The sequence below is a fragment of the Primulina tabacum genome, chromosome 14 (assembly GCF_025594145.1).
Source record: "Primulina tabacum isolate GXHZ01 chromosome 14, ASM2559414v2, whole genome shotgun sequence".
In the NCBI taxonomy this organism is placed as follows: Eukaryota; Viridiplantae; Streptophyta; class Magnoliopsida; order Lamiales; family Gesneriaceae; genus Primulina; species Primulina tabacum.
Genome location: NC_134563.1, coordinates 2,566,427 through 2,589,744, shown reverse-complemented (window position 1 = coordinate 2,589,744; position 23,318 = coordinate 2,566,427). Strand labels below are relative to the sequence as shown.

The window sequence follows — 23,318 nt, the reverse complement described above, 5'->3', positions numbered from 1 at the left end:
GGTGAGTCTAACTCAACCTCAAAAGTTATGTCAAGGGAGTGTATTATCAAATTTCATATATACAACTCTCAATGACTTAATTTAATCGATGCGAGATAACAAACCGAGTTTATTACTGATTTTTATCATATATATCTATCACTAGTGTCATAGTTTCTCATATATCTATCATAAACGAGTCATGTTATTTGTGCTCCATTTTACACTATATACACTTCAAAAAAAAAATTATACATTATTTGGATGCTTGAGTAACATAAATTGTAGTATTAATAACTTTTGAAAAAAATTGTATTTAGTAACCTTTACATTTGGAAAATAATTCGAATGAGACTCGCGAGTCGACTCCCGAAACAAATTAGAAGAACATAATACATGTCGTGAGTAGATGTTTGTGGTATATTTATTTTCTTAAAATCCATGTCAAGTGAGTAAGAAATTAACATCCGAAGTTTCTCATTTTAATATTAATTTATGTGTTTAAAATACATTTCAAGTGAATAAGAAATTAATAGCCAAATAAATATGATATGATCAAACGCTTACCATTAAATCAAAAGTTAAAACTGTCAGTTAAGATGCAATTTTTTTTCTTTATATTCATAGCAACACAGAGTGCACCTATTTGAGTGCTAATAGGCCCATGAATCCGGAGAGGTGTATGTTTATCTGCTGATGTGTCTCATATCTCTTAGATATCAATCTTACTCTTTTCCTACTATCGATCTTTTCCCCAGCAGAGACAATGTTACCCGTTAAGATCTGACGACGTTACTCATGTACGGTCCACTAACCAACTAGATCTAATACACGAGAACTTTTCAAGACGTCACTCATCTTAATACTACTATCGATCACGCACGCTTGACCCAACAAAATCATTCAGTTGTGTTTTCAACATTTCAAAATTGAAATAACTTATATAACATTAAAATACATCTGTCAACATGCTTTTCCTTTGTTTATTGGCTCTCGAAGAATCTACTTTAAACGAAATTGCATCGAAATTTCCTTGTAATAAAAACAAACGAGTTGTTGTCCAGCTTAGACGTTGGACCATAACTTTGTGCACTCAAACCTTGTCTTGATGGACAGAAAGCTTTTAGGTCGTGGTATGGATAATGGGATACATTTCACATATCTATTTTTTAATTATTTATTAATTATTATTTTGGATAATAATATTATTAAATTCGACCCATCGTTAATTTGTCCTTTGAGTAATCGTCTAGCCGTAATTAATATTATAGAATATACATTATTTGAATCTACTTACATTTTATTTACATGATAAATAAATATGTATATATGTGAAACCAATATTTTTAAATAGTTTTCTTTTTCATTTATTTTCATTGAATTGTTTTCCGATTTTTATTATTCGATATTTTTTTTATTTGAGCTTTATTAATTATTATATAGTTTTAACCCCTCGTTAAATCGACAGGGTAGAGTTTAACATGCCCTTTTTAACTCCTTGAAAAACAATAAATTAATTAGAAAAAGGTAACCTTTTGAATTGGAGGATAGGTGCCAAAACCAAGTCTCATTCTTGAATTTTGTATTTTATTTTTATTTTAAAATTATCATCTTGATATAATTTTTTTATCATAACAAATCAATTTTGATATTTATTAGTTCGTAATTATGAAACATATTTTTTATTATATTTACTAACTATGTTTGTGTCTTCGATTTTTTTTTTGTTATAAAAATTATAGAAAATTATTACATTCATACAATGTCTAACATATATGATGTCAGAACTGTATTTTTGTAATATATTTTAATTATTTTTTGCAAATTTACTCTTTTGTTTTTGTAATTTTAGCTTGTTCTGTGGTAAAGTATTGACGTTACATCAAACACGTCAATAGTGATTGACGTCATGCATGTAATGAACGTCTATACTACTTTCCGTAGAAAAATGACCAAATTGCCAAAAAAATAAAAAATAAAATTGACAGATTATTAGAGAGCGAAGCCAAAAAAATAAAAATAAAATTGACAGATTATTAGAAGAAATTTACATGAAACAACCTTTTTATAGCAACATTATCGGGATTGATTCATTTGAACAGAGAAATATGTACTAGGGCAGTTTTGCGGACTTTTTAAATAAATATTATAAATTAAAAAAAAAATTCAAAAATATACCAGATTTTAAAATTTTAAAAAAATATGATAAGGTGGGGTTTGTAACCCCGCTTCATTGAGGAGTCGGGTTCTGAGACCCCGACTGCTAATTGTGTTTTTCGAGGAGTCGGGGTTTGAGACCCCGACTCCTCTTTTTATTTTTTTTTTCCGATAACTTCTTACAATTGATTAGTGTTGATTTTTTTTTTTTGTCATTTTGTATGACAAATGTATCTGATAAAGCCAAATTGAACACCCGTGATGGCCAAATTGAACACCCGTGAATCTATACTGAATTCAACTTGCAATATCAGTGATGCTCGAACATGTAATTGCTTGCTTTTATCATTCCTTTCCCTCATGTTCTTCTTCTAAGGTGCATGTAAGTTTTTTCTTCTTTTCTATCTTTTTTTTTCTTATTTCAATCTATTTTTCCTCTTCAACACCAATTTTTTTTATTCTTTACTTTGTGTTTATGATGAACTAACAAGAAGCTTAAATTTTTTTTCTTTTGCAGGTATAAATTTTTTTGAAAAATCAATAATTTGGAGTTCCTCGTCAACAAAGTAAGTGATTTTTTTTATTAAACAACAATTGTTAATATTTTTAATTAAATTTATCATGACTTTGTTATGTTTAGTGTTATATCATTCATACTTTGTAAATAATACAATTTAAGATGTTAAAATTTTTTAATGGTGACAAATATTAATGTTAAACCGGATACGAATGCCTTGAAAAATTATAGTAATCAAAATTTAATTGTTGAATATTAACTAGTTTGGAGAATTAGGATATTAAATATAATTTAGATACAATCTGATATTTTAAAAACTTTTTTTATTCAATTAGTTTTCAGTAGAATGAAAATTTTGAGCAAATTAAAAATAATTTTGTGATATTAATTAAATTTTAAGTATAAAAATGTTTATAAATATTATAAAATAAAAATCTTGTAGCAAATTTTAACCGACATTTGAATTATAATTTAATTTTTTTTTGTCATATATTTATCAGTATATGAATATTTATCAGTATATGATTTTTCTAACTAAATATCTATTCATTATTATATATCCTTTCTAAACATAATAAATATAAATTGTATAAATAGTCAAAAAGATATTAGTATTTATAATAAAAAAATTTTCTAAGATCAAATAATTATTTATAATCTTTTTTAAAAAAAATTCTATCAAAATTGATTGAGAGAAATGTTTTATAATTACAAAGCTTTTAATGATAAGTTTGAAAAAAATAAATTGATTATACGAAATAAATACTAATTTGATATACATATATACGTGAAAATTTTTTAATAGTAAACTTTTCATTAATAATATTAAAAATATTGTTTATATATTTAAAAAATTAAATAGTATACTCATTTTTTTATATCATAAATGATATAATTTCAAATATTTTTATGTAAATATATATAAAAAAATATTATAGCATTTTTCTCATAACATAAATATACTGAACTTTCCTAAAATAAATTTATTAATTTTTGTACACTTAAAAAATATATTAATTGTAAAAATATAACAAAATAATGTTTTATTAGCTTTTTGGACTTAAAAAAATATTGTAATTTTAAAAATATAATTATAATTTTGTATTATTATTTCTATTTTTTGAAGGAATATTATTATTTCTAATTAATAATAAATTATTCTTGTTATTTTTTACAAGATGGGGGCATATATCAAACCGGTCGACCCTAGTGTTCTTCACTTGCAGGAGACTCATATCTCAAGAACAATATCAAGCGATAATATCGATACCATTTTAGAAGTCAGACGATCGGATAACAGAATTTCGAAACTTTATAGTTCTGACTTAATTCACAATCGTGTTCTGACCCTCTTGAATGAGATGGGGTTATATGGTGTTCTCCGATGTGGCTTTCGACCTATTGACAATCATCTAATTACAGCTTTAGTTGAGAGGTGGAGACGTGAGACTCATACATTCCACCTACGTGTTGGTGAGGCCACCGTCACACTCCAGGATGTTGAAATAATATGGGGTTTGAATATTAAGGGTCAACCTGTAACGGAAACCGACATGAGTCACACGGCTGAAGAATGGCGTCAAAAATGTGTCGAGTTACTAGGTTTTGCACCCACTGCATCTTTAGTGACTGGAGGACGCTTATCGATATCTGTTTTAGACGCACACTGCAGAGAAAATCAGATTGACAACGACAGTTCAGACTTGGAGGTGGTGCAATATACTCGATGTATTGCCCTGATGGTAATTGGAGGATGCATGTTCCCTGATTCTCGTGGTGGTGTTGTGAGTCTTATGTATTTGCAGCTACTTCTTAATATTCCACGGGTGAGTAGGTATAGTTGGGGAAGCGCTATATTATCCTTCTTGTATCGCGAGTTATGTAAATCATCAATTATAGGGAGGAAAATAATTTGTGGGCCTTTGTTGATCTTACAGGTAGCTTTATTATTTTGTCTATAATAATTTCACAATTTTTGTAAGCCAAAAATAATTTGTAGGCCTTTGTTAATGGTGCTTTCTTTAATGCAGGTTTGGGCATGGAGCAGGATGGCATCGCTTAGTCCTGATGTACATGGTTTTTGCCATATTGTTCCTGCAGCCCCCGATGTAAATGATAACGACTATGATACAATTCTTCCAATTGCTCCTTATGGTGCAAGGTAAATTTTTGCAAATCAATTTAGCATTTGAGTTACAAAAATATTTGAAATTACTTTTGTTTGTTTGTTTAGGTGGGCTCGTCATTTTAGTCATACTCATACATCTACCCACTCAGTACGTATTATACGTGAGATACTTGATCTTATGGAAGATGGTCAGGTGTTTATCAATCAATATTCATCAATATTAATACTAACATTCAATTAACACTCATATTGATTTTACATTTTTTTATTAATTGCAGTTTAATTGGACTGTTTACAATTTCGAAGCGCTCGATGTGCAAGCATTCATCACAGGACATCAAGGGGAAATATGGCGATGTGTATGCCCTCTAATTTGTTTTGATATTGTGGAAATGTATCGTCCAAATCGGGTGTTGCGTCAATTTGGAATGCCACAACGAATTCCCGAACCCGCAACTGATGGGGATGATCTACACAACTTGTCCCGAGTAGGACATCGTAATTTTGATTGGAAAGAATTTCATAGTGGTCCGATTGAGATATGGAAAAATAAGGAAACACATATCGTGGAGGATATGCTCGTCTCTGGACACATGATGGTGGACTATCAATATAAGAAATGGTACGACAACATCACTATACGATTCATTTCTCCAAATAGCGAAGGAATTGGTTACTCCAGTGGACAAGCATATTTCCGAGCCATTGTGGTTAGTGTTAATGCAAATTTATCAAAGTAAATTATTTGTACTTATTTTCTAATGTTTTCTTAATTGATATGATTTGTGCTACATAGGACGAGGAAGCAACCACACTCACAAATCGATTCAGAGGGCTTAGCGTACATGAACAATAGAGGGAGGCACTTGAGGAAGCCATTCAAGATGATTGGAGAATTGGTTCACGTCTTCGTGATGCACTGAATAGGGTATCTAATGAAGAAGAAGTGCAACATGATATACCACGTAGAAACTCGTTTCAAAATCGTGAGGAATGTAGCCGTCATCGACGACGTGAATCGGGTTCTAGTAGCTCATCTGGTTCACAGCAACATCGTAGACCACATGGATTCGATGTCACTGCCACTTCACATGGACATTGCATGCGTGGGTCATCACGTGGTCATGACATGTCTGGAACGTCACATAGACCATCAAAAGTGTCTAATGTTGACTATCGCCCATCAATGCAATACGGTTTTCACACTCCGTACGTTGCTAACAGTGTATCATTCACTGATCTACTAAATTCTGACCATCGACAGTTTGATGATGAAGTGCGCTCGTTTAATCATGAAGTGCGTCCAAACTATTTGACTTCACCGATTCCATTCCATGGATTTTCTGCCACATCATCTGCTAATGATCCATATGGTTTAAACAGAGAACACAATACGGAGACAGAACATAATACGGATATAGAAGCAGAACAGTTGAACTTGCGAAGAAGTCTACGAGTGCGTATACCACATGGTTGTGGCACTAGCCATTTCTATTATTACTAGTATTAGTATATCCTCTATGCATGTCGATTTCATATTCTCGTCAATTGTAGTTTGTTGTTTTATTTTGGTATTTGTATTTTGGATGTGTTATGATATTTTTATTTGAAAATAATATGATATATCGGTGCATATAACATGATATAAATTTATATCATATTTTTATTTCATATTTTTATACTTATATAAATCATATAACATGATATAAATTTATTGACAGAATAAAATATCAATAGTCAAAGTAAAAAATCAAACATCAATTACAGCCAAAACAACAACTACAATTATTTAAAAACTGTTGATATTACACATTCGTAATACACGTAACCACACTTCACTTGCAACACAAATCTTAATATTATTATGATAAACAACACATGAAACTCCATTGTTATGATGTACCACCACGTGCATAAGCATGTCTCTCTCTTGCTGTTGGTCGATCCATCTCATTATGTATCCTTGATGTTCTATGTCTACCAGCTCTTCGTTTTTCACGTCGACATTGGTTATGGTTTAATTCAAATTCAGCGTCATCCCAATATCCTTCATCTGGTATTGGGATAAATCTTCCTTCATATGTTTTAACATATCGGTGCATACTAAACCACGGCTGCATTAATTCCATCGGGTCTAAACCGTACCACTTTGCTGTACATATGGCATGAGAGCAAGGTATTCCGAAAATTGTCCATTTTCCGCAAGAGCAATCACGAGTACTCAAGTTCACAACTTGTACATGTTCATTATGTCCTAGTCGTCCTCGTGTTACTACGGATGCAAATTTGTCACTGATTTCGTATCTACTAACACTGTGATTGCTTGATTTGATTGACCATTTCTCGTATTTGTGGAATGCAAAATCAGGCCACGGTTGGTTGTTTGCCACCATATAGGTAATTCTTTCCTTACGATCGAAGAAATATTTTACACAACGTCCAATTATTAACTGCACAATTGCTGAAATAGGAAGACGTCTTGCACCCTTCAACACACCATTCAAACACTCGGACATATTTGTCGTCATCACACCACGACGCCATCCACCATCATGGGCCATCATCCACTTCTCACGTGAAATCCCACACAAATATCGATACGCATTCGGGTTAAGGTTTTTAATTGCATCCATTGTGGCATCAAACTTACGTATCTGATGTTGAGTGCCCGCTCGCCAACAAAGATCTTTCAAATGAACATTCTTAAACTGATTGTTGAAGTTTGAGCATACATGGCGCAAACAAAAACGATGTACTCCACGAGGAGGTTTGAAATCTGGTACATCATCCACGGCGCTTACAATAGCCCAATGCCTATCAGAGATAAGACATATACCTCTAGCCCCACGAATGACATGTTTGCTTAGATTATCAAGAAACCATTTCCATGAGTCGTACGTCTCTTCATCAACAATCGAAAAAGCCAATGGCAACACCTGATTGTTTGCATCCAATCCCACTGCTATCAACATTTTGTGCTTGTACTTGGTATATAAGTGGGTTCCGTCAATGCTAATAACCGTACGACAATGTTCAAACCCATCTATGCACGGTCTGAATGCCCAAAACACATAGTTCAAAATCTTCACTGTTGGGTTATACGTATCAATATGGTTCCACTCAACGATAGAGCCTGGATTGTGCTTCACGAGGGCGCCCATATATCTCGGTAGTCGTCGAACAGAACTTTCCCATGTTCCATAAATGTAAACACCGCAGGTCAATCTGAGATGTCATAAAAATCTGAGATGTCATTGGAACAAACATTATTTTGTACCGACTCAGACTCAATATACAAATGTAAACACCGCAGGTCAATCTGAGATGTCATAAAATGTAAATTATCGTCATCTTCGATACAAAGTTGAAACTCTATTCTATGCGTCATCTCCATGTAGGCATATTTGGTTGTCAACTTCAGCATAAATTCCTTGCTGTTAATATTTAACTTTTTCTACAATCTCTTCATCAAATCAGAATAAGTTATGGAACGTGGTACCATCATCATCTTCACAGCAGGCTTGCTGTATTCCACGGTTCCTTGTTGTGCAACTACATAACCATTGACATGCAACGCCACTGATATAGTGTCCATTTTCTGTGTTATGTGAATATAATTATAATTAATCACAACACAACATATGTTATAAAACTATGAAATTCTGAATAAATTAACCATGATCGTAAAGTGATTGATTTTAGAGAAAAAAAAAGTTCATTTTAATAAATTAAACATTGTCGTCATTTTATTAAATAATATCACACACAACATATAAATAATACAATATCAACAATAAGATAATCATGTAGAATTAATAATCATCTATAAAATTTCACTTACAGAGTATAGAAAACAAAAATACTTCGTCTAACTTTGCAAAATTAAGTTTAAACAAAGAGATAAATTAGTATTTGTAAAATCAAGTTTTTTAATAAAAATCACATACCTGAAATTTAATAAAAATCACAAAATTATTTCTCATTTAGTCAAAATTTTCATTATATTTAAAGTGATGGATTTTAGAGAAAAAAAAAAGTTTTTTTAATAAATTAACCATTGCACTCATTTTTTTTAAACAATATTACACACTACATATAAATAATACAATATCAACAATAAGAAAATCATGTAGAAAATAATAAGCATCTATAAAAGCTTCACTTATAGATCATAGGAGAAAAAAATGCTTCATCTAACTTGTTCGGATTTTTTTACAGAATACCAAAATTTATTTTAAATAAAGAGATAAATTAGTACATGTAAATAAAATTGAAACAAAATGTTGAAGAAAAAATACATTTATATATAACCAACATTCAGCTATAAAATACACTACCACATCGTCGCCGAATGCATCTTCATCAATGTCAATACGAATGAATTATTATTCATGTAAGTTATACATATATAGTGGGACGAATGAATTATTAGTCATGTAAGTTATACATATATAGTGGGAAGAAAGCATAAAAAAACAAAAGAGGATTCAATGAATATATTTCAATCAGACATTTGTCCCGAGATTCGCGGTGGTTACTGTAGCGGTCAAGGAGTCGGGGTCTTAAACCACGACTCCTCGAAAAACACAATTAGCAGTCGGGGTCTCAGACCCCGACTCTTCAATGAAGCGGGGTTACAAACCCCACCTTATCATATTCTTTTAAAATTTTAAAATCTGTTATATTTCTAAAATTTTTTTTAATTTATAATATTTATTTAAAAAGCCCCAGTTTTGCACTACACATTCGACCCAATTTGGTTTCGGATTAATACGATGTGATATCTCTATGTCTATGGAGTTCTGGTCATAAGTCTAAACAAATTGAATCGAGCCTACTATCACTAATTTTAAGGCTCGGATTCAAGCTCGATTCAATTTGAAGTTCGCAAAATTTAATGTATTGGGCTCTAATTCAGTTTGAATTAAGGCTCAAGTTCGAGTTCGACTTAAAATACTTGAGCATATCTGTGAATCACTTGAAAGCAAGGATCGAAATATATTTATTTAATATATAATAATATTATATTAATAAATATTAAAACGAACGAGCGACTCACAGATTATTGAATAAAATAAATTTTTCATCGAAAAAATTCAAGATAAAATAGTAAAAAAAAAATAATGTCATGGACGTCCTCATCCTGTGTTTGATGGAAATAATGTTGCTATAAAAAGGTAATAACTGAAACCTGACATTTACATTGGACATTTAAATCAACGGCAAATTGCACATAAATTCCTATTGGAGTTCTGAACTTTACGATCAGTACCCAATAGTTAATTTATTTATATTCAATGCCTGACAAATTGTATTTTTATGTTTAAACTCCTCAATGAAGAGGCAAATACCGAATTACCCTCATATTTAATAAAAACCCATTACTACCCTTCTTTGTATTATATCTTCTCTCCCTTCTTCTTCAGAGCTTGTTCGGCCGAGTGAAAGGATATCACGACAAAGAGGGAAAGCTTCAACTGAGACGCAGCAAATGGGGAAAAAAAGGCGACAAACAAATCTGCAGAAGCTAGCACCTCGAATGAATGTCGAAGAACTCGAAATAAGAAGAAATCGAAGCAAGGTACGAACGAGAAATCCAAGCAAGGTACGAACGAGAACCACATTTTCGTCAATGTCTAGCGTTTGTTAATTGTGGAAACTTTTTTGTGGTTTTGAAACTGTTATTGTTTGTTTTAGGTTATTGACAACCTTTTTTCCCCAATTTATAGGCTTTGTTCTTGATATTGTTATTCATTCGAATTTTTTAGTTGCATTGTTAATATTTTTAGAAATTTTGATTAAATTCAAAAATTAGTAGTTGTGCTTGATTTCGAAGCTGCTGTTCCAAATTCCTTGTGTTATGCACAATTCAATTTTTATGTGATTATTAGGGAATTTTCTGTCTACTGTTGTGGCCAGTGCAATTAAATTTTCTGCGTCTAATACCATGGCTAGATTTGTTGATCAAATAGACATGTCTAAATGCTAATTATTGTTTTGTGTATATGCAATTATGTTCTGTTTCTTTTTTTTTTTTTTTGTAATTGTGTTTGTAATAGTTATTGTATAATTTTTTTATGTTTTTTAATGTAGAAACTACTGCAGAAGACAAACTAATTCATGATTATAATGAGAAGAATAGTGGTAAAGAATATTTTTCACGATGTTCCCCTCCTTATTTTAAAACTGTGATGGGAGAATTGAAGCCAATTCTAGGTGAGCAGCATATGAGTCGGATAAATGATACTCCTTCCGCCATATGGATTGATATGCCAGTCCTTGCTATCAGTAGTGGGCGGATTGATTATTTTCTGAACAGATTTCAGGGTGATTCATGTTCTTTTTTTGTTGGTGATAATATTACCATCCCTTTCAAATCAGCTGATTTCTCTGTTGTGCTCGGCCTACATCACATTGGACAACCAGTTGACTTGGACCTGAAAATGAAGTCCAAATATTTGACACGTCATTTTGACGGCAAGGTCACCAATGCCAAGCGAATAGCCATTTATGAAAAATTGATTTTCCTTGCAAGAAGTGACGATGAATGTGATATTGATGATTTTGTGAGAACTTTCATTTTGTTCATTTTCAACTGCATAATATTTCCCACGGGCAATTATATCACTCCTGGATTTATATTTCCTTATCTCGATGATCTTACGATATTATTTGAATATGCTTGGGGAGATGCTGCCTTCCGATTTTTATATCGAGAAATATGTCAGATCGGGAAAAAACTTTATGTTGATGGATGCGCGGTTGGATTGATTGTTAGTATTCAGCTTTACTAATTACGATCTTAGTATTTGTCATTAAATTTTATTTTATTTTTTGTTTTAGGCTTGGTTATATGAGACAATCCCAGTTTTAGGAGTAAGACGTGGTTTAAATGTTTACCCTCGGTTGTTTTGTTGGGGGAAAAGCAAGATCCCACTAAATGCAGCTGGCACTGAAACATTGTTGAAACGCATAGATTCAACTCAGGTATTTATAATTATTTTAGTTTATTAATCTAGTTGTGCAAAATTAATGTTTAGTTGATTGATAGTTGTATTTATTTTTATTTGTGAATAGGTTCTGTCCATACATCCATTTTGTGAGGAGGAGAAGTTGTTAGTGGACATGAATCTTGTTTTAAATCAAGAAACGAATAGATCTGAAGTAAAATATTTTGAGAAAGTTGTCCTGAAACAAATGAATGATTTGAAGATACTGAGAAAGAGATGTGCTGAATTAGAGGGTGAAAACGTAGAATGAAGGGAAAAAGGTCTGTGGCGGATAAATGTGAGAATGTTGTTGAATCTGAGGAGAAGGTTGATAAAACAGAAGAAAATGTGACTTTTGAGTCACCACATGATGCAAGAGCTAACTTTGGTGATTTTGTTGACGTAGTAAAATGCAGTTGTTTCTGATTTGGCTAAAGAAAAGAAAGAGTTAGATGAATCCCATTCTTTGAATGTTTGTGTTGATGAGAGCATTGGTGGTAGTTTTGTTGCTACTTCTGAAGTGGAGAAGAAAATTATTTCTCAATCTTCAATTGCGGATCACGTGAGGGCTAGGGATGATCGTGTGAAGAAAAAAAAAGGTTCCATGTTTGTGACTCCACCTAGCTCAACACCAAGACGTAAGAGGAAGGTGACAAAACAGGTAAATGAAGTGTCAATTATTTCGAAATAGATTGTATTAAGTTTAATTTAGTTTTTCTGTTTTTCAGTACTATTGTTGTTATTGATGTTTGGATTTTCCGTTATATTGTTGAATATATCGTCGCTTTTGGACAGGAAGTTATAGACGTTGAGAAGAAAGGCAATACTCCTGGCAAGGTTGCCATTGATGAGTTTCAAGGTAGATCAGATTTCTGTGGACATGAAGAATCTGATGATGAAGAGAGAAAATTGGTGACAAACTTCTTGCTAGAAAAGAGTTGGAGTACGTTGATCTTCCGTGTGTTTCTTCTTCTTATTTTCGTAATAATGTGTCCAAAATTTTTTAATGAAATTGAATTTTCTATTTTGTAGTGTTGTCGTTTGGAAAGATGCGGTTATGAGTTTAAGTGGACCGATATTATGTCATTTTCTTTTTGGTGATCCTGTTGAGTCTGAGATAATTAACGTTTATATGAGAATCATGCAAAAGCAAAGTTTGCAGCATGGATTTGAGATTTATTGCATGGACACAATGGTGCAGGTTCGTAGCAGTCCGAGTTTTGCGTTTTTTTTGTTTTCGTTTTACTATATTAAGATAAATGAGTATATGTGTTCTTCAATGTGTAGAAAGAAGTCCTTACGAAGTTGGAACAACATGGGAAAAGATTGATGGTACATCGGGATGATTATGGAGCTTTTCTTTCACTGATGACATCTTTCACGATGGCTGGACTGTAGGAAATGGCTGGAGAATTATTTAGAAGATGCAGATACATCATTTTCCCTATTAATGACATGTGGCATTGGTTTTGTTGGTTTACAAAAGAGATGAAGGGATATTTAAAGTGTGGAACTCCATGCATGATCCATTCTCAGTTGGGAAAGCCAAAGTTTATGTAAGTTTACTTTGAAATGTTCAAAGTTTATGTAAATACAAATTAAGATTAAATTTTGAAAGTATTGTTTGTTGCAGACAAAGTTTTTGGCTGGTTCCATACGTCACTTATGGGGATTCGACCTTGTAAGTGAGCCAGTGTTAAGAGAACCTTGTCGTCAACAAGGTGCAACCCTCGATTGTGGTGTCTATGCATGCATGTGGTTGGAGTGTCTAGCCCGTGACACAGATGAGATCTGGAGCTATGCACATGATGTGAAGATGGACACTTATCGAGCACGTTTGGCAGCCACAATATTATCTGATGAAAATGGATTGTTGAAAAACAAGTTTGAGTAATTAATTACTCCTCACTATTCTGATGGTTAAGAAGTTACAGTAGTACTGGAGTTTGAACATTTGAAGTCTATGTTTAATTGTTGGTTTAAATTATGTAATGAAGACACACAATTGATTATTATCGTGTTTGTGTTAGCTGTTACGCACTTCAATATCTATTTCTGTTAAAATTTATTTGTTTCTGGGAAAGTTTGGTGTCATTTGTTCACTTTTCAGAATTTGGGTTACCTGGTATTTTAAATAGTACATATCAATTTAGAAGAGAAAATTGAGTCCAAAAATTGCTTTATTGGGTATATTATGTGTAACTATGAGTACAAATGTTAAATAATCGAGTATATCTAACTAATCTAATATTTAGTCATACATTAGTAAACACACAATAGTATTTAACTACTCGAGGACAATGTACACACAAATTGAGCACAATATACACATGAATTGATTACACAAACTGAGCACAATATACACATGAATTTATTACAATGTACATATGTATTGAGTACATTGCACCCATAAATTTAGTACAATGAACACATGAAACGAGTACAATGGCTTGTCAATCCAGCATAACGTAGAGTAGTTCATCTATTCATGCTAGGATCACCAAGTCATTATCTGGGTGAAGTTGTTATTATGTCAATTTTGAAGCCCACAAGATGTCTGATTGAGTATATATATTAAAAAATAGAGCACAATTCACAATAAATCGGGTACAAATATTTTAAAATCAGGTATACATGTACATAAATCGAGTACTCAAATTGAAGATGTATAAAATTCATGAAATTGACATATAACATGAATTTTAGTACTCGATTAATATACATGTATACCTGATTTTAACACATGTATACCCGATTTATTGTGTAATGTTCCTCATAACATATAACATGAATTTTAGTACTCGATTAATATACATGCTCACAAGATGTCTGATTGAGTATATATATTAAATAATAGAGCACAATTTACACTAAATCGGGTACAAATGTTTTAAACTCAGGTATACATGTACATAAATCGAGTACTCAAATTGAAGATGTATAAAATTCATGAAATTTACATATAACATGAATTTTAGTACTCGATTAATATACATGTATACCTGATTTTAATACATGTATACTTGATTTATTGTGTAATGTTTCTCATAACATATAACATGAATTTTAGTACTCGATTAATATACATGCCCACAATATGTCTGATTGAGTATATATATTAAATAATATAGCACAATTCACACTAAATCAGGTACAAATGTTTTAAAATCAGGTATACATTTACATAAATCGAGTACTCAAATTCATGTTATATGTAAATTTCATGAATTTTATACATCTTCAATTTGACTACTCAATTTCGAAGCCCACAATATGTCTGATTGAGTATATATACTCAATCGATATAAATGTTTAAAATCAGGTATACTTGTACATAAATCGAGTACTCAATAAACTGTTAAATTGGTGATCTTAGGCATGAATAGATGAACTACTCTACGATGTGCTGGATTGACAAGTCATTGTACTCAATTCATATGTACATTGTTCTCGATTTTTTAACGTATATACTCAATCTGACAATTTATGTACCTTGAAATTGACACTACAAGAAAATAAAGTATATACTCAATCTGAAAATTTATGTACCTTGAAATTTACATATAGTATACACAAGAAAATAAATTTTGTATTCAAATCTCTGTTCATATTAAATTTTGAATAAAGTTTGAATAGTCAACAACTTCCAATTTAGACATGTATTTTGTATTTCCGGTATAATATGAGTACAGTTTTCTTGTGCACAAAATGTAAAGTTTTCTTATGCACAAAATGTACCTAATTATTTAATATTTTTACTCATATTTACACATAATATACCAAATTAAGCAATTTTTGTACTCAAATATCTGTTCAAAATTGATATGTACCATTTGAAACACTCCTTAAACCAAACATTAAAAAATGAACAAATGAAACACCAAACCTTCCAGAAACAAAGAACAATAAATATAAATACATATTGAAGTGCTTAACACCTAACACAAACAAAACAATAAATTCTCCAACTTAAAAGATTAACATAAACAACAACCTAAAGCCCAAGTTTTTTTCCAGAGAACATATAAGAATACAAGACGTCAACAAGCACTAAAACAACATGACAGTAAGGCAAACCAAACCAACTCTTTCCCAACATTTTCAAAAACAAAACAATCACATAATGCGTAAACCACCAATGCTTCCACTCGAACGCGTACAACTTCTCACTGGTATCAACATGCTTGATTCCCCTTCTAGCACTCTCTTTTTCCTGTTAAGGTTTCGAAAAATATTTCATGTGTCAATCATAAAAAAAATACTGAATATTGATAGATACTAACAGTAAGATAGTTAGTAATAATAAAAACATTGAAACACCATTTTCATAAAACAATAACAGCTAGTTTATAGCTTCTTTGCAGCTACGTCTGTTATGTCCTCCCTTATGACAACGACTACACTTTGACACACGTGATTCGATTTGTGATGGTATCCTCTTGGTTTTCCTACGACCAGACTGACTCCTCACATCAGGAGCATTGATTACATTTCCATCATCAAGATAAGACTCATTAATGTCAAACGTTGGGATGGGATTAATAATTCCTCTGTACGTTTGGCGGTACATTTCAATTTTGAAATACTTGTCGCAAAAATCATAAAACGACATCGACTTCGACTCAATAGCAGCGCAAGCATGCTTGCAAGGAAGCTTGTTGATTTGCCAATATTTACATGAACAGGTCATGGCTATCAAATCAATAGCAAATGATTTTTCATCATTGACTACTTCAAACCTCCAATTACAAGACCGGTGCACTCTCAACTTCCGGGATTCCACATATACACTACCAATAGCTTTCTCCTTTTTTGGACTTAATTCTTTAACCATAATAGCTGTTGATTCACGTCGTTGGTGCATCATGTTCATGATCTGCACTCGTATATGGTCCACCATACCCACGATAGGGAGATAACGAGCTGCTTTAACCCAATTATTCCAACATTCGACGATGTTATTATTTATAACACCCCATCTATTGCCAAGAAACAATGCATTTGCCCAACTCTGTGATTCAGAATTTACAGTAAAATCCCTAGCAAGTGGCATGGACTCCAGGATATTTTTTATATGTTGTTCATACTCCTGCAAAGAAAGAGCATAAGCAGCTTTTTTGAATACCGAAGACCAATGCTTTTTGTTATGTTTTGGATAGCTTCACAACACCTAAAATGGTTACAAAAAAATCAGATTAAATACATCTATTTATATACATAAACAAAAATATCGGTATAGAAAAAAATAAGTAATTGATTATGTACCACTTTCACAAAATTATCAACTAAATGTCTCAAGCAGTACGCATGGTGACTGCCCGTAAATATTAGATTAACTGCCTTGATAATCCCAGGATGTCTGTCAGAGAAAATAGTGTACTCATTGAATGGAATGCTTTGACACGAAAGCAAAACACTTCTCAGATGATAACAAAACCATTCCCAATTAATAGCATTCTCCGCGTCCACTACAGAATAAGCAATTGTGAAAAGATCATCGTTGGCATCCTTCGACACAGCAAGTAGGATACAACCTTTAAAATTATTCTTTATATGAGTCCCGTCCAAAAAAATCAACGGTCTACAACCAGTAACAAAACCAACTACACATGCGTGCAAACAAATGAACAGTCGTTTAAATTTGTTAGTTTCGATATCAATCTCACACTCAGCAACACTTCCAGGATTCGTTTCTTTAACAGCTCGACAATACCATCTTAGTCTATCATAGCATCTCTTATCTGTGCCATGAATATCATGCATCGCTAACTCCTTGCCCTTCCACACATTGCGATAGTTTAACTCTACACCATAATCTCTTTGTGAGTCTTTCTGAATTGTACAAGGACAATAAGAGGGCTCTCCTATAAGTTTGCCTTTCATCACATTAGCTATCCATGTTACATCTGCTCTAGGATGTCCTCTACTACGTAGATTATTCTCACCACATGTATGCTATAAATTACATTTTCGGATAGCAAATATATTTTCTGCTTTGTATTTAGAAGCATAAATTCTCCATCCACAACTAGTCTCAGTACAAGTAACAGTGACTTTTTCGCTATCATTCTTCCTGTACGAAAATGAACGTCTTGTAGCAACAGCATAATTTTTAACAAATCTTCTAAAGTCAGCAGCATCTTTGAATGTTTGACCTACACCACGAATGCAATTAATCCAATCATCTAGTGTATTGCTCAAAGAGGCTTCATCAGCTTCATTACCACTATTTCTTTGTCTGTCTTCCTCATCAACCCTTACCAATATGATATAAACTTGTTAGGTGCAAGATACAAAAATAACTTAACATAAAAAAATGCAAAGTATGGAATGTAAATAATATTAGTATTGTCAAATAATTCATATCATGACAACAAAATATTTTTATATTATCATAACATAGAACAAATTATATAACCACAATAATCTCAACTAGTGCACAATTTCATGCTTGATAAATTAAAATATAAAAAAATTATTAAAACTAAACAGGGACATAAATCTAATATATTTTACCTCCGAATATTTTGGTTGCGCACATGTTCGTTTTTACTCTGTGCCCTCAATTCAATCATGCTGAGCTTCATACACATATGAAGATGAATCATATTTAGGACATCATCATCGTCGTTCAAAGTCACGTGCATCTTATGTTGGGTGGCTACGTATTGCAGAATCATAGCTTCAGGAGTAATCTCAGAACATTTTTTTCCAAGCCTCTCAAAAATGTCCATCAAACTACAACCGCTGAAAATTGAAATCACAAACAATTGTTTCTTGCATTTATAGCTATCCAAAAACGACATGTTGCAAGACCCACTTTCATATTCCATTTTGCACCTAATACAAAAAACATACAAAAGTAATTGATATGCACATTTCAAGACTTTAAAGAATTTTCAGAAAAGTTTAAATTAACAACTTTCTTATTCAAGAACTAAAACATAAAAATTGAGGATAAAATTGCATTAATCGAGAAATCTAAAAATAATTTCTGCATTCATCTTTACACTACTTTGTATTCAAATAAGGCAGCCTTATGATTAAGGCCACAAGATACTTGTATTGCTTTTACGTTATTCTAAAAACCAATCATAATACAAAACCCTAAATTTTCGAAATTCAATCGGTGGAATTCAAATAAATGAGGTTTTACACAGACCCACCATACGGCTGGTGGAATTCAAATAAATGAGGTTTCGAAATAAATGAGGTTTCGAAATTCAAATAAATGAGGTTTCGAAATTCAATCGGTGGAATTCAAATAAATGAGGTTTAAAACAATAAACAACACACAATAACAATCAAAAAACATAAGAGAATCATTAAATTGAAACAAATAAACACAAACTCACTAAAAGCTGGAATTTCACGAACTCCCTAAAACCTGGAATTTCACGAAAAAAATGATAAAGTTTGAGGAAAGAAACTCACCTTTACTTTAGTTTCCCTTCGATGAATTTTTTATGCACGACGTCTTCAAGATTTTGAGATTCAAGTAAATGAGGTTTCACACAGACCCACCATGAGATTTCTTCTCACGAAGCCGATGGGGGAGATTGGGGTAATAGTATTAAAATCCCAAATACAGATGGATTCAACAAAATAAATAAGGGTAAAAATGGGTTTTAATTAAAAATGAGGTCAATTAGGTAATTTGATGTTTACAAGGGAGTTAAAACATATGAAATGGTTTTGTCAGGGAGTGAGAATATATTTGTTTTACACTAGGGACTGAACACAAACTTTGAAATGGTATTAGGGATTTTAATACAATTGTTCCTTAAATCAATGAATTACATTTTTTTAAAGCTATCATTGCAGAGGTTTTTGTTATAAAATATAAACCCCAAAATGAGACACCAAATTGATGAAAATTAGAATATTTACAAGTTCGACTCGAATTCAATATTTTTGAATGTAAGTTAACTTTTTGAATAGACAGAAGAAGTTCAAGAACCGAACTCAATTCGTTTACACCATTAGTTCTAGATTAAAAAAAAAAAAGATAATGCCTGTGACGTCCTTGGCCTAATTTGGAGGAAATAATGTTGCTATAAAAAGGTAATAATTGAAACATGACATGTACATTGGGCATGTAAATCAATAAATCACAATTTTAAAAGCTATTATTGCAAAGATTCTTATTATAAAATATAAGCCCCCAAATAAAGCACCAAACGGGAACAAGGATTTTATAGTGAATTATTGAACGATTAGGGTTTTTTTGGGGGGGTTAACGGTTATAGTATGTCTCTTGTGAGACGATCTCACGAATCTTTATCTGTGAGACAGGTCAATCTTACAGATATTCACAATCAAAAGTAATACTTTTAGCATAAAAAGTAATATTTTTTTATGGATGATCTAAGTTAGAAATCTGTCTCACACAAGTTTTTGCCTAACTCTTAATGGTACTTTAACGTCATATTTTATATTCTGGAAAATTCCAAAAATAGTATAAGATTTTGGGTCTCTAGTTAATAGAAATTTGGTTTTTTAACAATAAATTAGGTTTTTTTTACATATTTAATCTGATTTTCGAAATAATGCAAACATGACTATAGATATTGCTAATATATATCCGGCGGTAGGAATGAACACGAGTCAGATTTGGATTTGGTTCGGGTTTGGATCAAATATTATCCAATTTCTTAAAAATATATATATATATATATATTAAATTTTAATTTATACTTTTTAAATTTAATTATGACATAGTTAGCCTAAAAATAAAATATATTAGCATAATCACCTAAAATTTAAATAAAAATATATAAATTTATAATTTTATCTATATATTAAAATTATAAAAAATTAAAATCAGGTATTTGAATTAGTTGATGGGGTAGGGAATTAATATCTCTATCTGGCCGATATCAATAACTAGTAAACTCCACAAAAATCTATTATTTAAAAAAAAATCAACAAATCTCTGCAACGAATACAACTTAATAAAATTATCCAATTTTTTTACAGTGAGATTTGGGTCAACCAAATTACTCCACCCAAACGTTCACCTGTATCTAACGTCATATCATCACTATGTCGGAATATAATAAATATATGAAAATAACAATAATTTATCATATCAGAATTTTATATGCCAACCTGTACTACTAATTTTAGAATTTTCCATTACTTGCATGAATATTCATTCACATGTACAAGCAAATACATGTATCGGATTATTATGTGTTTTATCTGGAGAATTTATTCATCTATGATATGATCAAATATTAGTAACTGAATCATCAATATATATGTCAACTTATATAAAAATGTGAGATACTCACTTGATATAATGATATTTAAATAAAAATCAAAAGACTATTTTCAACTAGTACAAGAAAGAATACCATGATATATATCTACAAGATCGGGTTTTTTACATTCATTTTTATTTATATTTTATGTATTTAACACTTAGATTCCTTGCAAAATACAAAAAATTACAACATGTCAACAAAAGTAAATGTTAAATACATTAAGGCACTGTGTGGTTCGTGTGATAGGATAAGTAAATGATATATAATAAGAGTGATAATAAAATAAAAAAGTAAGGATAAACAATATATTATGATAAATTATATGATATTTGACATGATTTTAACTTGTTCGATTATTTTTGTTGATTATTTACTAAAATGCCTTCATCATATATTAATTAGTAATATATTCTTAAAATGATTGAATAAAAAAATAAAATTTCTAGAATTAATTGATTTAAAAAATTATAATAAAATTAAAATATTATATTAATTATTAAATTTTCATTAATTTTAATTTTCGAAAAAACAAAATCGATTAATATTATAGAAAATAATTAAATTTTTATAATAACATAAATATGCATTTATTGTGATAATTAAAATATTAATACAAATTTGAATATTAAATCATGGTTAATAACAATTATAATTGTTACCCATACATTATATAAATTCTAGGATCTAATATAATATAAAAAAATATTTATATGATCACAAAAACTCATGTGAAACGATATCATCAGCAAATTCTGTGATATAGATATTTTATTTGGATCATTCATGAGAAGTATAACTTTTTATGCAAAAAAAATTACTTTTGATTGTAAATATGAACATCATTTACTTTTCTCATTAATAAAAATTCTCGAGACCGTCTAATAAGATACCTACTTTCATATATATATATATATATATATATCTGTGTGTGTGTAAGTATATGCATGCACCGATTTAGTGACATACACTGTGCATATTTTAGCTGACATATTATTAATGAATTAAATAAATTCTCACAAATGCTTATAAAATGAGAATGATCGTGTATAAAGTAGTTGTAAAAGGTGTGTCGATTATTGAGTCTTTTATTTAGCACAACTATCTCGAATTGTTTTTGGTGATGGATTTAGATAAGATAATAAAATTAAAAAGTCCTACAATTTTACTTTTTAGTTCGTCGATTTTTCACTCGAATATAGGGTGACATAAATAATACTTTTGCAATTTGCCCTTATAAATTTCACTTTAAAAAAGAAGTATTATTTTTCTATTTATTTATGAACTCGTTTGTTCAACCTTTATGTATTTAGGAATAATAACATTTTTTATCTCGTAACGTGCATTTTTTTAATTTTTCTTTTTATTAATTAATTTATTATTTTATTTCATTAACATACATTTTTTCCGATTTTTTTAGTCATTTTATTGGAGTGCTAACGTATAATTGAACACGCCAGCAATATCTAGCGATATGTCAGCATTTTTTTGTGTCATGTATGTAATACCCGGCACCATGCCAACATTCAAGTGAAAAATGATTAAATTGAAAAAAAATAAAAATTAATATACTAAGAATATGAATTGACTAATAACAAATTAAAAATGTTATTTTCTCTCATACACACACACACTACGTCATAAGGATGAGAGGTGTAGAATACTTAATTATGGTGTTATGGTGAGTCAGATTTTTAAAATTCCAAAATATCGGTACTAAAATGATAATTTTACTTATTTATAATTTATTAAATATTTTACGTTATAATAATAAAGATGTTATTATTTTACTTATTGATAATTTATTAGATTTTAAAAAGATCCAATATATCTCTGCTACAAAATTAATCAATCTAACGATAATTCATAATATAATTATATATTAAAGTAACCAAAATAATTATACTCAAATATTTGAGGGAATAATTTTAGTCAAATTTCATTTTTTAAAAATATCATCTCCAAGTATATTTGAGTGTTTTCAAATATACATGAAAAAATATTTTTTTTAAAAATGTTTAATCAAAGTTATTTTACTAACTACTCCTTAAAAAATTATTATACATGCCCAAGCCAATTTGACTTAGTGGCACACTCTTTTCCAACCCTTAAATAAAAAGGTTATTATATATAATTAGAAACAATTTTTTTTTAAAAATTTTAATAATTATTATTTATTTTAACATTAGAGATCAATCATTTATATGTTAATTGATTTAACTTAAAAAAAAATATAAGAAATGAGACTATTATATGACACAACATGTACACGTATACATTCA

General features: G+C 30.6%; 4 protein-coding genes and 1 long non-coding RNA gene across 10 annotated transcripts; 3 read left to right on the top strand and 2 right to left on the bottom strand.

The window, feature by feature from the left end:
* The first annotated feature begins 2,141 nt into the window (after positions 1-2,141).
* On the top strand, positions 2,142-6,244 carry LOC142524838 (serine/threonine-protein phosphatase 7 long form homolog). 6 transcript variants are annotated; one of them, XM_075628957.1, is made up of 7 exons: positions 2,143-2,464; positions 2,654-2,702; positions 3,832-4,590; positions 4,684-4,814; positions 4,887-4,974; positions 5,060-5,491; positions 5,578-6,244. In XM_075628957.1, exons 3-7 carry the CDS (start codon positions 3,832-3,834, stop codon positions 5,635-5,637), a joined length of 1,470 nt encoding a protein of 489 aa, XP_075485072.1. In that variant the 5' UTR covers positions 2,143-2,464; positions 2,654-2,702; the 3' UTR covers positions 5,638-6,244. The 6 variants fall into 6 exon arrangements, with proteins under 6 accessions (XP_075485073.1, XP_075485072.1, XP_075485071.1 ...); XM_075628956.1 differs by having other exon boundaries at positions 2,143-2,518; XM_075628962.1 differs by having other exon boundaries at positions 2,144-2,464; positions 4,076-4,590.
* A 429-nt stretch (positions 6,245-6,673) lies between these two features.
* On the bottom strand, positions 6,674-8,376 carry LOC142525022 (uncharacterized). Its single transcript, XM_075629189.1, has 2 exons — positions 8,240-8,376; positions 6,674-8,006 (listed from the first exon to the last, which is right to left on the bottom strand). The coding sequence occupies exons 1-2, from the start codon at positions 8,374-8,376 to the stop codon at positions 6,674-6,676; spliced, it is 1,470 nt and encodes a 489-aa protein (XP_075485304.1).
* Positions 8,377-10,140: 1,764 nt separating this feature from the next.
* On the top strand, positions 10,141-12,041 carry LOC142525021 (uncharacterized). The gene is made up of 3 exons (XM_075629188.1): positions 10,141-11,554; positions 11,625-11,768; positions 11,859-12,041. Exons 1-3 carry the CDS (start codon positions 10,859-10,861, stop codon positions 12,039-12,041), a joined length of 1,023 nt encoding a protein of 340 aa, XP_075485303.1. The 5' UTR covers positions 10,141-10,858.
* Positions 12,042-13,237: 1,196 nt separating this feature from the next.
* Positions 13,238-13,564, top strand: LOC142525579 (uncharacterized). Its single transcript, XR_012815102.1, has 2 exons — positions 13,238-13,326; positions 13,404-13,564. It is a non-coding gene; the product is annotated as an uncharacterized LOC142525579 (long non-coding RNA).
* A 2,548-nt stretch (positions 13,565-16,112) lies between these two features.
* Positions 16,113-18,603, bottom strand: LOC142525019 (uncharacterized). Its single transcript, XM_075629186.1, has 4 exons — positions 18,287-18,603; positions 17,819-18,026; positions 17,036-17,725; positions 16,113-16,859 (listed from the first exon to the last, which is right to left on the bottom strand). Exons 1-4 carry the CDS (start codon positions 18,601-18,603, stop codon positions 16,113-16,115), a joined length of 1,962 nt encoding a protein of 653 aa, XP_075485301.1.
* Positions 18,604-23,318: the final 4,715 nt, after the last annotated feature.